This window comes from Monocercomonoides exilis, assembly GCF_001643675.1.
Source record: "Monocercomonoides exilis strain PA203 chromosome Unknown scaffold4-2303458, whole genome shotgun sequence".
Classification (NCBI taxonomy): Eukaryota; Preaxostyla; order Oxymonadida; family Polymastigidae; genus Monocercomonoides; species Monocercomonoides exilis.
The window spans coordinates 231,555-244,592 of record NW_027150549.1 but is presented as its reverse complement, the minus strand read 5'-3'; the positions used below and the strand labels follow the sequence as shown (position 1 = coordinate 244,592).

The 13,038-nt window shown below is 41.6% G+C and overlaps 3 protein-coding genes across 3 annotated transcripts; 2 read left to right on the top strand and 1 right to left on the bottom strand.

Moving 5' to 3' along the window:
• Positions 1 to 15: 15 nt before the first annotated feature.
• On the top strand, positions 16 to 1,314 carry MONOS_1779 (uncharacterized protein; the record flags this gene model as incomplete). The annotated part of the gene is made up of 6 exons (XM_067870743.1): positions 16 to 222; positions 284 to 351; positions 415 to 447; positions 597 to 677; positions 738 to 760; positions 821 to 1,314. The coding sequence occupies 6 exons, from the start codon at positions 16 to 18 to the stop codon at positions 1,312 to 1,314; spliced, it is 906 nt and encodes a 301-aa protein (XP_067734553.1).
• A 234-nt stretch (positions 1,315 to 1,548) lies between these two features.
• On the bottom strand, positions 1,549 to 5,027 carry MONOS_1778 (putative DEAD DEAH box RNA helicase). Its single transcript, XM_067870733.1, has 4 exons — positions 4,917 to 5,027; positions 4,566 to 4,853; positions 1,867 to 4,518; positions 1,549 to 1,777 (listed from the first exon to the last, which is right to left on the bottom strand). The coding sequence occupies exons 1-4, from the start codon at positions 4,992 to 4,994 to the stop codon at positions 1,652 to 1,654; spliced, it is 3,144 nt and encodes a 1,047-aa protein (XP_067734552.1). The 5' UTR covers positions 4,995 to 5,027; the 3' UTR covers positions 1,549 to 1,651.
• Positions 5,028 to 5,127: 100 nt separating this feature from the next.
• On the top strand, positions 5,128 to 11,754 carry MONOS_1777 (putative protein kinase domain containing protein; the record flags this gene model as incomplete). Its single annotated transcript, XM_067870722.1, has 3 exons — positions 5,128 to 5,437; positions 5,585 to 5,944; positions 6,091 to 11,754. The coding sequence occupies 3 exons, from the start codon at positions 5,128 to 5,130 to the stop codon at positions 11,454 to 11,456; spliced, it is 6,036 nt and encodes a 2,011-aa protein (XP_067734551.1). The 3' UTR covers positions 11,457 to 11,754.
• Positions 11,755 to 13,038: the final 1,284 nt, after the last annotated feature.

Below are 13,038 nucleotides of genomic sequence, written 5' to 3'. Positions count from 1 at the left end.
AAACAGATTTGGCAAATGATTGCTTTACCTGAAGTTCCGAAGGATAAAACATCGTTGGACGAACAAAAAAAAGAATTTGAGTTGGAGTTGAAACGCAGCAAAGAAGCACTCGAAAAAGAAACCGCTTTACTTTTGGAGAAGCGAATAGAGTTAAGAACTCAAGAACGAATTTTTGAAGAGGAAGAAAAAGAAGTTGAAGAAATCCTTAGAGAAAGAAGATTAGTGTGCTTATTATTGTTTTATTTTTGTTGATTTTTAAGTGCTTGCTTTGATTTATTGAAAGAATTCTGGAGCCATTCGATTCAATGTTGGAGGAAAGATTTTTTATTCAATAACTTATACACTTACGAGGTATATTCTTTTTTCTTATGCGCCTTTCTTTTTGCTTAATATATTTTTTTATTAAAATAATAGATTTGAGCAATCTTTGCTCGCAAGCATTTTTACGTATGTGTTGATTTATTTAATATTGGAAAATAAAGCATTCGCTTTCTATCCTATTGAAGACATCAAGTCATAGTTCCGCGCGACAAAGAAGGAAATCTTTTTATTGATCGAAATCCAGAAATTTTTAAACTTATTTTAGATTTTTTAAGAACAGACCACCTTCCAAAAACATTTGCATCTGAAGAGCAAGAAAGGCTTTTCCACAAGGAAATGGAATTTTTCAGGATTGGGTTTGCTTAATACATTTTTATATTCTGTGTGATATTTGCATATGCATTATTTCAAAATAGTCCACAACCAACTCCTTTTAATGGTGTGAAATGGAACAAATATTTTGTTTTTCTGAATCTTTTTCTTTTCTTTTCTTTTCCAGCAAAGTGGAACACAACATACAAATCTGATGGACTGACGGTGATGCATGACGGAAAGCACGTTCACGTGTCAGGCGATGACGGAGATCATCTCATTCTTGTTGGAGATCAGAAAATAACAAAGGGATCAATATCTGTTACATTTCGTGCGCATATCCCAAGGCCAAACAGATATTCCATCGGAGTTTTGTTGGACATTCCTCAATCATTCAATCGAGGATTTGCATACAAAAATGGCTTGATGGGATGGGGGCTGCATGATCATACAAGCGCACTGGGAATTTATTGTCAGTCGCAACTTGTTGCGCCATCGACGCTTGGATACAACACGAACGATCTGGTGACAATGAATGTGGATGTGGACAAAGGAGATCTTGTCTACAAAGTGAACGGGCTGAAGTGCGCAGAGCTACTTGGCTGTGAGATGCTCACACGAGGTGTCTGGGTGGCAGTCACGCTGTTTAACAATGGAGCACGATGGAAGATTTTATCGTGAAAGGACAAACTGAACAATTGCAGTTTGGCTAAAAAGTTCATCATTTCATTCTGATCTCCCGTTTGTTCAAAGAGACATCTTATTGCAGTCATGAATTGACAGATAAACAAATTCATTGATACACATGAAGTTTCATATTTCAATTATTTCTTATTTGGCGATTTTTCTTTTCTCCATTTTTGTGTTATGAAAATGCTTTAAGTTATTTTATATTTACTTCAAAAATTGATTCAGTTCAAACAGAAAGAAAAGGATATTTATAATTATTTTGTTTTGATGAGGTGTGATGAAATGGTTATTTTGTGAATTAAAATACATGGAAAAAATGATCTTTTAATCATTTTCTGCCCTTCTGTGACTTGTTGGGAAAGCCACCCTTTCTAACTCCTCCTTTGCCCAGTTTAAAGCTCTTTTTCGCAAACCTGGCATTCATCATGATTTCTTTTGAAGGCTTTGGAGGAAGCTAAAAAAATGATAAAATAAGAATAATGAAATGATTTGTTTGAAAAAAAAGTGAAACATGAAATTTAAAAAATCGATGAGTTCTCACACCTTTTTGTTTGACTGACCCCTTGCTTTCATTTTCCGATCAAACTCAGACAACTTACCCTTTGCTTTTGCTTTCCTTTCTTTCCGGCTTGGCAACTCTGGTCCAAACGCACTTTTATGCTCATTTTGCTGCCTCCCTCCTTTTCCGCCTTTTTCTCCTTTCTTTTGCTGATTTCCTTTCTTTCCTCTGCCTCTTCTGTCTTCTTCTGATTCTTCGTCGCTGCTTTCAAAACTATCATCATCATTGTCTTCATCATCTTCATCGCTTTCATCTTCATTCTCTTCCCTACGATAATCCTTCTTTTTCTTTAGAAACGGATTCTGCTCTTTCTTCCACACTTCGTATTTATCATTCAAACTTTTGCCTCCAACAATCTTCTTCTTGTTCATATCTTCTTCATCAAAAGCACTTATCTTTCTTTGCTTCCCTGATTTCCCATCTTTTCTATTTCCCATTTTGTTTCTCTTTCCACCATACGATTCATCATCGCTTTCGGACTCATCTTCATCCTCCATTTCATCGTCAAATCCACCCAAAATCTGCTTTCTTGCTTTGTCCCGTTCAGTCATCTTCTCCCTTTTTGACATAAACCACACCTTCTTTGAGCCCTCTTCTTCTTCTGCATCTGGATCCCAATCATCCTTCTTCTTCTTCTTCTTGGACAACATCTGTTCTGCCCTCTCGAGTTTGTCTTCTGCTTCGTCCAATTCTTCATCTGCTGCTTCTTCTTTTAATACCCTCCTCAAATCCTCGCTCACTGAAGATGTCTCTTTAAGTGCTGCTTTTAATGACCCTTTGTTCACTTTCCTCCTCAGAATCTGTCCTGGTGAGTTTCTGTTCATCTCAACCAGCAGTGGAGGTATGATATACTCTCCAATTCCTCCTCTGCCTGCTTCGGAAGAGCTGGCTTTTCCTTGAGACGCCAGTGCATTCACAGCATCTGTTGCCTTTTTCTTCACCATCATCAAGGTGATACACCTCCCGTCGTGTCCAATACGTGCTGTACGTCCAGCTCTGTGAATGTGATCACGAAGGCGTCTTGGCTCATCGTAGCTCAGCACAACATTCACACCGTCTATGTCCAGTCCTCGTGCAGCAAGATCTGTCGAGACAAGAATGTTGCATGTTCCTCTCGATGGATGGATTGTTGGTGCGGAATCAGAGCCAGATCGTCTTCCTTCGCCATCTTGCCCATCTTCGTCATCATCTTCAAACTCATCGTCATAGTCGCTTGTGCTCATTTTGGCTTTCCCTCCAGCTTGTGATGCTTCGCCGTCTTTGTTGCCTCGGCTTCCGTTTTTGAAGCATTCGAGTGCAAACAGTCTTTGCCCAGTGCTGAGCCCGCCGTGAAGCTCCATAGCTGATAATCCCAACATCCTCAGCATCACACTCATTCGATGTGCCCTGTGCCTTGTGTTTGCAAAGATTAGCACACCGCCTGCTTGCGATGCTGGCTGCTCTTCTGCTTTTCCATCATTTTCTGTGCTTGATGAATTGTCTTTGCGTTGAAGACGATCTTTGGCAATCAAATAGCACAGTGCGTCTCTTTCGCTCTCGCTCTCAACAAAAATGACTTCTTGCACAAGTGACGCAGCCATTTCGTGCTTCATTGCCTTTTTCAAAATCGACTCGGGTGTACGAGCAGAGTCATCCTTCTTTTCCTGTTTGCCATCGCTATCTACTGCATTCTCTCTGCTGTCAGAAAGAGGGCCATCAGGATAGACAACAACAGGCCTTTCAAGTACTCCTTGTGCCAGCAAAGCCACGTCTCTGGACATGGTTGCAGTGAAGAACAACACTTGAAGAGCTCCGTCTTTCTTATTCTTCTTCATGACTTTGGTTGTGTTTCTTGCTGCGGCCTCATCCAAATGAAGTTTAATGTGTCCCGGCAGCATTTCCATCACCTTTTCTATTTCTCTTTGGAAGCCAACCTCAAGCAATCGATCTGCTTCATCAAGAACAACACACCATATAGTTGATAATATGTCAAGCGCGGCCGAAGAAGCTGTAATTACATCTTTCCCTTTCCCACCTCTATTTTTCTTTCCCTTATCATCTTTGCCCTTTCTTTTTTTCCCTTTATCTCCTCCTTCTCTTCCAACAGCTGGATGAAGATTCAACAGTAAATCCACAAAACGACCCGGTGTTGCAACAAGAATTGTTGGAAGATCATCGCGACGCAGAGCAGATTCTTGTGGTGTTCTTGATAAGCCTCCAATAGCTGATCCAACTGTAATAAATGGAAGAGTTGATGTGAGAAGTTGGCATACACCTAATGTCTGAAGCGCCAATTCTCTAGTTGGTGACAGAATCAATGCGTGAATATTTCCATCGCTTTCAATTTTTGGTATGTGAAATGATGATTTTTGTTGACGCATATATGACTGCTTTCTTCCTCCACCAGTAAAAGAAAGCTTTTCTATTATTCTATGTATGATTGGAAGAAGGAATGCTGCTGTTTTTCCTGAGCCAGTTTGAGCAATACCAATGACATCTCTTCCATCAAGAACAAGAGGAATGGCTTGCTTTTGAATTGGAGTCGGATGAATAAAATCTAAATTTTTCCTAACTGCACGAAGAACTATTTTTGAAAGTCCAAGCTCTTCAAATGAGCATGTTTCGTCAATGGCTAAAACTGTGTGCTTATAAGAAGGCTAAATAACAATTAAATTGAATGATTTTGTTTATTGAAGAAACATACAACTAAATCTTCTTCTTCTTCTTCTTTTGGAGTTTCATCAACTTTCTTCGAAGCAGTAACTTCACGTTTAGGAGCTATCATCTCTTGTTTTGCTGTTCCATCTGATTGTATTTCAATAATACTTTCTTTTGGTTTTTCTTTCATTTTACGTTTAAGAACTTTATCAATGTTTTCCATGAGTTTTTTTTCCTTGCGTTTAATTCTTTCTGTTTGCCTAGCATCTACTTCAAAATGCGGTTTGGCTCTTTGAGAAGTTGTTTCCTGTTGGAGAAAGCCTGGGACAATAAACTGGATAATAATTAAATCAAATAATATTTCAATGATTGAAAACTTAATGATTTGAAAACGAACTGAAGAATCTTCTCTATTATCATCTGAATCTGAATCATCTTCATTTATCACATCTTTGACGATTTTAAACCCAAGCATCTGGTTTTCTTTTTGATCTGATGATCTTTTGCCTTACTTCTTATCTTTATTCTTTAATCTCTGATTTTTGTGCAACTGAAGGATTTATTAATATTATCTTTAACATTTTCAAACTCTCAATTATTTTTTGTGTATGGAGAGACCGACTCAGCTCGGATATGAACATGTTGGACAAGATGATTGGATTATTGCAAACACTTACAAAATCTTGACCAGAAACAAACTTGGTGCTGGAGCTTTCGGGGACATATACAAGGGAATAGTTTTGACAACTGGAGAGGAAGTTGCTTGCAAAATAGAAAAAGCTCGTACCCGCCAAGTTCAACTTGCTGCTGAAACTCGACTTTATCGAATACTCCAAGGGGGTGTCGGTATTCCAACCGTTCATTGGTTCGGATCCGATGGAGAATACAATATTATGATTATGGATTTATTGGGAAGTAGTTTGGAGGATGTTTTTACGAAATGTGGAAGAAAATTCTCGTTGAAAACAATACTTATGTTAGCGGAGCAACTTCTAACCAGAATTGAATATTTGCATTCAAAAAGTTTTATACATAGAGATATCAAGCCTGATAATTTTTTAATAGGAAGAGGACGCAAAGAGAGTACTGTTTATATGATCGATCTTGGATTAGCCAAGCGTTTTCGTGATCCAAGAACACATCAGCATATACCATATCGCGAAACAAAAGGAATTGTTGGGACGATGCGATATGCCAGCGTTAACACTCATATTGGAATCGAGCAAAGTCGACGCGATGATCTTGAATCAATTGCATATATGTTCGTATATTTCTTGAACGGTAATCTTCCTTGGCAAGGAATTAAGGCCAAAGGAAGACACAACAGATACTGCAAAATAGGTGACATGAAAATGAGTATTCCAACAGAAACGTTGTGCAAAGGACTTCCTACAGAGTTTCGAACTTTTCTGGATTATGTCAGAAGTTTGTGTTGCATTAATTTATATTCTTATTTATTTTCATAACGTTATTTTTAAAAAATTAATATGAATGAACAAACTTCGTCTATATTGTTCTTGTTCCATTCCATATTTTTTTATTGCTCAATCTTTGTACATCAACCATTTCAGGTCTGCGATTTGAAGGGAAGCCAGACTACAAGTATCTGCGGAAGCTTTTCAGCGACCTCTTTGTGCGAGAGCAATATCAGTTTGACTCTATTTATGATTGGAACAACGTGCGCACCCGGCAGTCGATGATGCAATCAAATGCGAAGGAGAGGGAGAAAGCAAGGGCAGTCAGAATGAAAACAGGAGAAGACGAAGAAAAGAGTGAAAAGAGGAAGAAAGTGGTCAAACTGCACATTGTGACTGACGAAGGAGAGAAAGACAACCAGCGAGAGAAGCTGCTGAGATACCATTCGCCCCGGAAAAAGGTTAGGCAAAGGGCGAAAGAAGGTTTCAGAGGAAGCAGCTTGTCAGAGCAGGACGAAGAGAAAGAATACAGCTCATCTGAAAGCAAACCAAACACACACAACTCCTTTTCGTATTCTCCATCTCATCTTTCACGTCGCTCTCACTCACACTCACGTTTACATTCACATTCACGTTCAAACAACTCATCTTCATTTCACTCACGTTCTGTCTCCTTGTCGCATATTCTTCCCCTTCCTTCGCCTTCGCCTTCGCCTTCTTATCCTTCCTATTCTCCTTCTCGTTCTCCTTATCCCTCTCCTTCTCTTTCTCCCCTGGCATCTCCATTGCCCTCTCCTTTCCCTTCTTCTTCTTTCTCTGTCTCCTTCTCAAACTCACACAATTATGAATCACGCCACAAATCTAGTTCCAAACCGAAAGACAGCCCAACCAACAGGAAAGAGAGAAGAGTGAAGATAACAGCAGGATCGTCAGCAAAAGAAGAGGGAGAGGAAGAAAGAGAAGAAAGAGAAGACGAGAGGATGAAGAAAGGCTCAGAACGGGCAGCACAGCAGAAGCTGTTGGAGACGGCGCAGCAGCTGCAGAAGAGGCAGCCATTAAAGCTGACGCTGTCAGACATTGAAGAGGCAGAGGAAGAGATGGAGAGGAGGAGGAAGAAGGCGAGGAGAGAGGCGAGGATGGAGGCGCTTCTGCATGAAGAGGAGCAGAGAAGGCACACACTGGAAGAGAAGAGGGAGAGGAGGAGGAAGGAGATGCTGGGTGCTGAGCTGTACAACTTGGACAGACACACTCCGCACACAATTCTGCTACAGCCGACGGACAAAAGCAGGAGAGACAGCGAGAAGGAGAAGAAGGAGAGAGAAAGAGAGAGAGAGAGGATAAGAATGAAGCTGAGGGAAAGGGAGAAGATGAAGGAGCAGCTGAGGAAGGATAGGGAGAAGGAGAGGGAGAGGGAGAGGGAGAGGGAGAAAGAGAGAGAAAGAGAAAGAGAGAAAGAGAGGGAGTATCAGAGAGAGGCAGAGCGAACGAACAGAAAGAAGTATGACGCCAACAACGACTATGGCAGAAATGAAGAGCATCGCCATCAGATGGAAGGACACAGGACAGAACATAAGCAACATCGTGCATATGAAGATGATGAGGAAGAGGAGGAGGAAGAAGAGGAAGAAGTGGATGTGAATGTTGGAGAAAACCAGAGGAATGGAAAGCCACTGACTCCAACAGCCGCAGCAGCTTCAGCCTACAAGCGCGATATGCAGCTCATTCAGCACCGACGTTCTTCCTCTTCTCCATCTCAGCCACCTTCTTCCTCTCCCCTCGTCTCTCATTCCTCTACTTATCTATTTCGCACTTCTTCTTCCTCTTCCTCTTCTTCCTCTTCTTCGACTGACAAGTCTCGAGTCTCCACCCACTCCACGTCTTCTCCTTCCTCTGCCACTTCGCCAACACAGCCCAGACACACTTCACTTTCACAGCACGACCTCATTTCGCCCAACCAGCACATCACTCGCTCTCCTCTTCTCCTCCCTTCTTCCACTCAGACACAGCACACCTCTCCTCCTTACACTTCATCCAAATCTCCCATGTTCGCCAGCAAACTACTTCCGTTGCCTTCGGTTGACTTTGGAAGCAAAGCCAACACATCTGCTTCTTCCTCCTCTTCTTCCTCTTCTTCTCTTCCTCCTTCAGACAATCCATCATTCCTTCCACAGAGCCCAATAGAGACAGCAGAGCCATCTTCCCTGTCGGCTGATCAGGCTGCATACAACGTGGAGGTCGCTCTGCGCATTTGGGGAGACGCTGCCTTCGATTCTTCTGCTGCTGCTGCTTCCTCTCTCACAAGGAATGACGACAACACTCAAAATGCTTCTAAAACTAAAAATGCATCAAAAACAGTAATGCCATCGAGTGCAGAGGATGTTGTGTGCACAAAAGTTTCACTTGCTCCTCATCCACTCGCTCCACAAGACCAGCAGAATGCTGTTTATCGAATGAACGCTGCATCTTCTGATGTCATTCCTTCTTCTTCTTCTTCTTCTTCTTCTTCTTCTTCACCTTTGCCTTCTCCTGTTCTTGTTCCCTCTCCTTCTCCTACTTCCTCCCCTTTGCCTTCTTCATCCTCCTCCTCAGCTTCTCCTTCTCCTTCTCTTCAGCCATTTCTTTCACCTGCGTCTTCCATGCCTTCCTCTCTCTCTCATTTTGATTCATCTTCCAAAACATCATCATCTTCTTCTTCTTCTTCCTTTGCCCTTCCTCCCTCCATTTCCCCTCCGAGAGTCATCCACCAGTCCTCCCATGTCGCCTCAATGCCTCTTCAGCGTATCGACCTCCCCTCAAATTCCTCATCCAGACACACTCCATCCACACGCACTGACAGCAGAGGCAGTGCAGAAGGAGAGATGAGCACGCTGATTGATGCCATCAGATGCATCACTGAGACACCTGCTGACAAGACTGCCCCTTCTTCTGCTGGACAGCACTTCACATACGCCTCAGTCGGCACCCGGCGCATCACCCAGCCCATTCCCATCAAATACTTTGAGTCTCATCTGCCACAGGCCTCTTCTGCTGTTGTGCCTGGGCTGTGTGACAGCTCCTGCCTGAGTGCCAGCAAGAGTGGGAATGTAGCTGCTTCGATGCCATCTTTCCTGTCGCCTCATCCCCTTTCCTTCTCGTCCACCACACAGATCTCACCGCAGATGCAGATTACTGTGCCATCTGATGTGAAAGTGGGGATATTGACACAAATACAAGAAGCTGCCTCCACTTTGCAGCCTTCTTTCACTTCTTCTTCCTCTTCCTCTTCATTGTCATCGACATCTACATCATCTTCAGCATCTTCTTCTTCTTCTTCAGCATCATCTTCATCTGCTCCTCTGTTCTCCATGGCACCCAAACTGAGTCTGGGCAGCTCGTCTTCTGCATCTTCGTCCAAGCAAAACAAGCTCCGTCGTTCTTCTGCTGATCTTCCTGCACCTCTTCCCCAGCCATCACTCATCCCTTCTTCATCAACTTCATCTGTCCATTCTTCTGATGCTCTGCTGCCAGATGCCAATGCCGCCTCTTCTCTGACTGCACCAAACTCGCCTGGCGCAGTCACACCAAACACATCCATCGCCTCTCTCCTCAGCTCAGCCATCGACACTGTCCTCATTGAGCCCACTGCATCGGGTGCATCTCTCTCTTCAAAAGGGCCAAAGAAGAAGCTCTTTCTGCCGCGTTTGTTCCACTCAGACAGCTTCCGCTCAGACATCAGCCTCACCCGCAGCACAAACAACTCGTCTCTCCTGGCTGGCGAGGGCTCCTCTGAAAGAGCTGAAAAGGGGGCAGTTGCTTCACAGGTTGCTTCAGGGTGTCCCAATGGAACCCTTTCTGACAGCCGCTTTGCGAGCCACACTTCGTCTGCATCGTCGATTGCACCTTTGATTCTGGTGGGGCCGAGAAGCCGGCGTGACTCAGATGCGTCGATGTTGAGCAGAGGCGGAGGGGGAAGTGGCACCCTTCGTGGGGCACTGCCTCTGCCACGTCTTGTGTCACAGATAGCAGCGAGTGAGCTGGGCATTGCAGCAACACCCACCAGGCAGACGGGGCTGAGCTGCGTGTGGAAGAACGAGGAAGAGACAGAGGAGGCTGAAAGAGACAAGAAGGAGGAAGATAAATGGGTAAATAAAATAGAACTGGATGGGCAGACGAAAAGCGAGAACCAGAAAATTGAGACAGCTGCGATTGGAGGAGAAGGGGACGCATCGATGTCACACGAAGAGCACTTTTCAAGCGAGCAAGTGGAAAAAACAACGAAGAATCTGACTGATTCGATAGTCCCTCAGCACACATCAAAGTTCAAGAAGCCCACAATCCCCATCAACATCTCAGCACTTGTGATACCGCCCTTCAAAGGAAGGACACAACCAGACGATTCTTCGCAGCTTCTGGACACATTGTCTTCTTCTTCGACAGCATCTGCCTCGTCCTCTTCCTCAGCATCCTCGCTGCCCCATCGCCACTCACACAGATCGATGCATCATTCTCCTTCTGCATTGTCCACAAGCTCATCTTCCTCTGACTTGGCACAGCTGTCTCAGCAGCCTCAGCCACCAAATCTGCAGCAGCATGTCACCTTCCAAACACCCCTCACTCCTCCTTCTCCCCATCCGCCTTCTCTCTTCTCTTCTGCATCGTCTCTGCTGTCCTCTAAGCTGGTGAACTCTCCTGTCCCTTCCTCTCCTCTCTCCACCTCCTACGCCTCCACCTCTCGTTTTGCCGTCTCCCGTCGCGTGCCCGACCAGCGCATCTACGTCCCCTCTCCCCTCCAGCCACGCTCTGGCCCTAATTCTCCTTCCACCATCCATCCGCCCACCATCCGCAGCAACCGCCTCTCGTTCACCCCGTTCAACCCAAACAAGCTGTCAGTGATCGAGTCCTCGTCGCAGTCGACGTCTGCCACGCTGCTGTCAGGCACACACGAAGCAGCAGAAGAGACTGAGGCGACTGAGACAGCTGAGCAGGATGCCCTTTCGAGGGAGGAGAAAGAGCACAAGCACCAAAGAGACCATTCACTCAACCAGAATGAGGAAAGCGAGGATGACAGCAACTTCGGTCTGAGCAGCGGATGCAGTGCAGAAGAAGAGACACAAAGTGCAAGTGAATTGATGCCGGAATCACAGTGTGAAGGGAACAGTGAGGATGAAGAGGAAGGTGAGCAAGAAAGAGAGCAGGAGCAGGAACAAGAAGGAATTGATGAGGACTTCAGCGAGATTGATGATGACAGAAGCAGCAAAGATGAGCATGTTCAGCACAGCTGCTGCAGTGGAAATAACAGAAATGTTGGAGAACAAGACATAATTGAAACAGGATGTGTGAATAGCACATTGAGAGATATTGAGCTGGAGAAAAAATGCTGCCATTACAACAATGACAATCTTCACTCAAATGAAAGGGAAAGAGGAAATGTGGACTCTGTTGAAGATGGCCATGATGCATTTGAAGAAGAGTTACAAGCAAAGTTGCCAACTTCTTGCAATGAGCATTGCACACTTGTTCCACATTCTTCCATTACTTTATGAAATCTGAATTGGTAAAATGTTTTTATTTCGGTTGATCATTTTTAATTGTTCTTTTTCTTTCAAATTTGTCTTTTACTTTTGAATTTTTTTTTTTTTTCATTTTTTTAAAGTCTTTAAAAAGATGAGTTTTCATTTAGTGTTTTATGTTTTGTATTATCGTTCTGTACACACTTTTTCATTTTTGGAGAAGTACAAATTTTTTGCCTCTTATAAAATCTCTTTTTTCTTTGAGCAAATACAACAATATGTTTATGCTTTTTTTTTCGTTTTTTCAAACGTATTTTAATCGGTTTGATTTTTCTAATTGAGCGTTTTATGTGTATTCTTTTATTTTTATTCCTTTAATCTGCTCGAGGTTGTTTCCATTCATCTTCTTGTTCCTCTAAATCATTTGCTTGATCTTTAAGCTTTTTTTTATTTTGAGAAAGCTTGTTTAAAAGCTTTTGCTTTAAAATAAAAATATTTTTTATCTTCTTTTCATTCTTTGTTTTTCCATAAAAATAAATCAAAAAGGTGCATAGCGAGAACTGATGTTTTTATATGTTTTGATGTTTGAAAGAATGATGCAGTTTTGAATATCAACGTTGTCAAACGCAACTTTTTTATCAATAAAAAAACTTTTTTTTGAAATTCAGAATCAGAATTTTTTTTTTCAATCTCACAAAAAATAATCAAACACATATTTTGTCATTATAAGAATTGTATATGTGCAAGATGCGACAAGTTTCCTGATCGATATTAGGGGGATACAAAGAACTGTTAAGTTTAATTAAAAAAAAAAAAAAAAAAAAAAAAAAAAAAAAAAAAAAAAAAAAAAGTTTCACTCATAACATTTTAAAACTTAACCAGATTTCAAAATAAATTTGATTTTCATTCCCGAAAACAGGCATCATTGAAATCAAAACATAAAGTTTTCCAACATTTCACGAAGGTCAAAAAATGTACCCATTTCAATAATGTTTTTTGTTCTCAATAATTCAACGAAAAGTGAATAATTTTTCTATGAAAATGCCTGAAGAAAAAGATTTTGCCCCAAATAATTAAAGTCAAAACCGGATATAATCACATCGAATGTAATCAACTTCATTTTTTGTCACATTTTTCGATGCACCGACATTTTTTGCATGCTTGTCATTCATTTTCCATCGCATATAATCACAAGGCTAAAAAAATGTTATCACATTTTGTTTCATTATGTGTGATTTTTTCTATGAAAAATCGATTTTTTGATCAAAAATTTCAATTTTTCGCTTTTTCAAAAATGTGCTCAAATAAATTTTAAAAAATGTTTATTTATGATAAAAAATTAATTTCTCAAGTGAAAAATGCGTTTTGATGAAGAATTTTCAAAAATTAAAAAAATCGACCCATAATTAATTATTTCAAAATTAATATTTATTTTATCCTGTGTAATGTCGTATCGAACATATTCACAAACGGATATACAGTTATCGAATAAAAGGCAAGTGGAGTGGATCCTGGTACCAATTTGATCATTTCCCATAATGAAAAATAAAAAAGTGTTGATTTTAATAGTTTTTGTTCTTTTTTCACTAATTTATGTTCGAAATGTTAAAAAAGA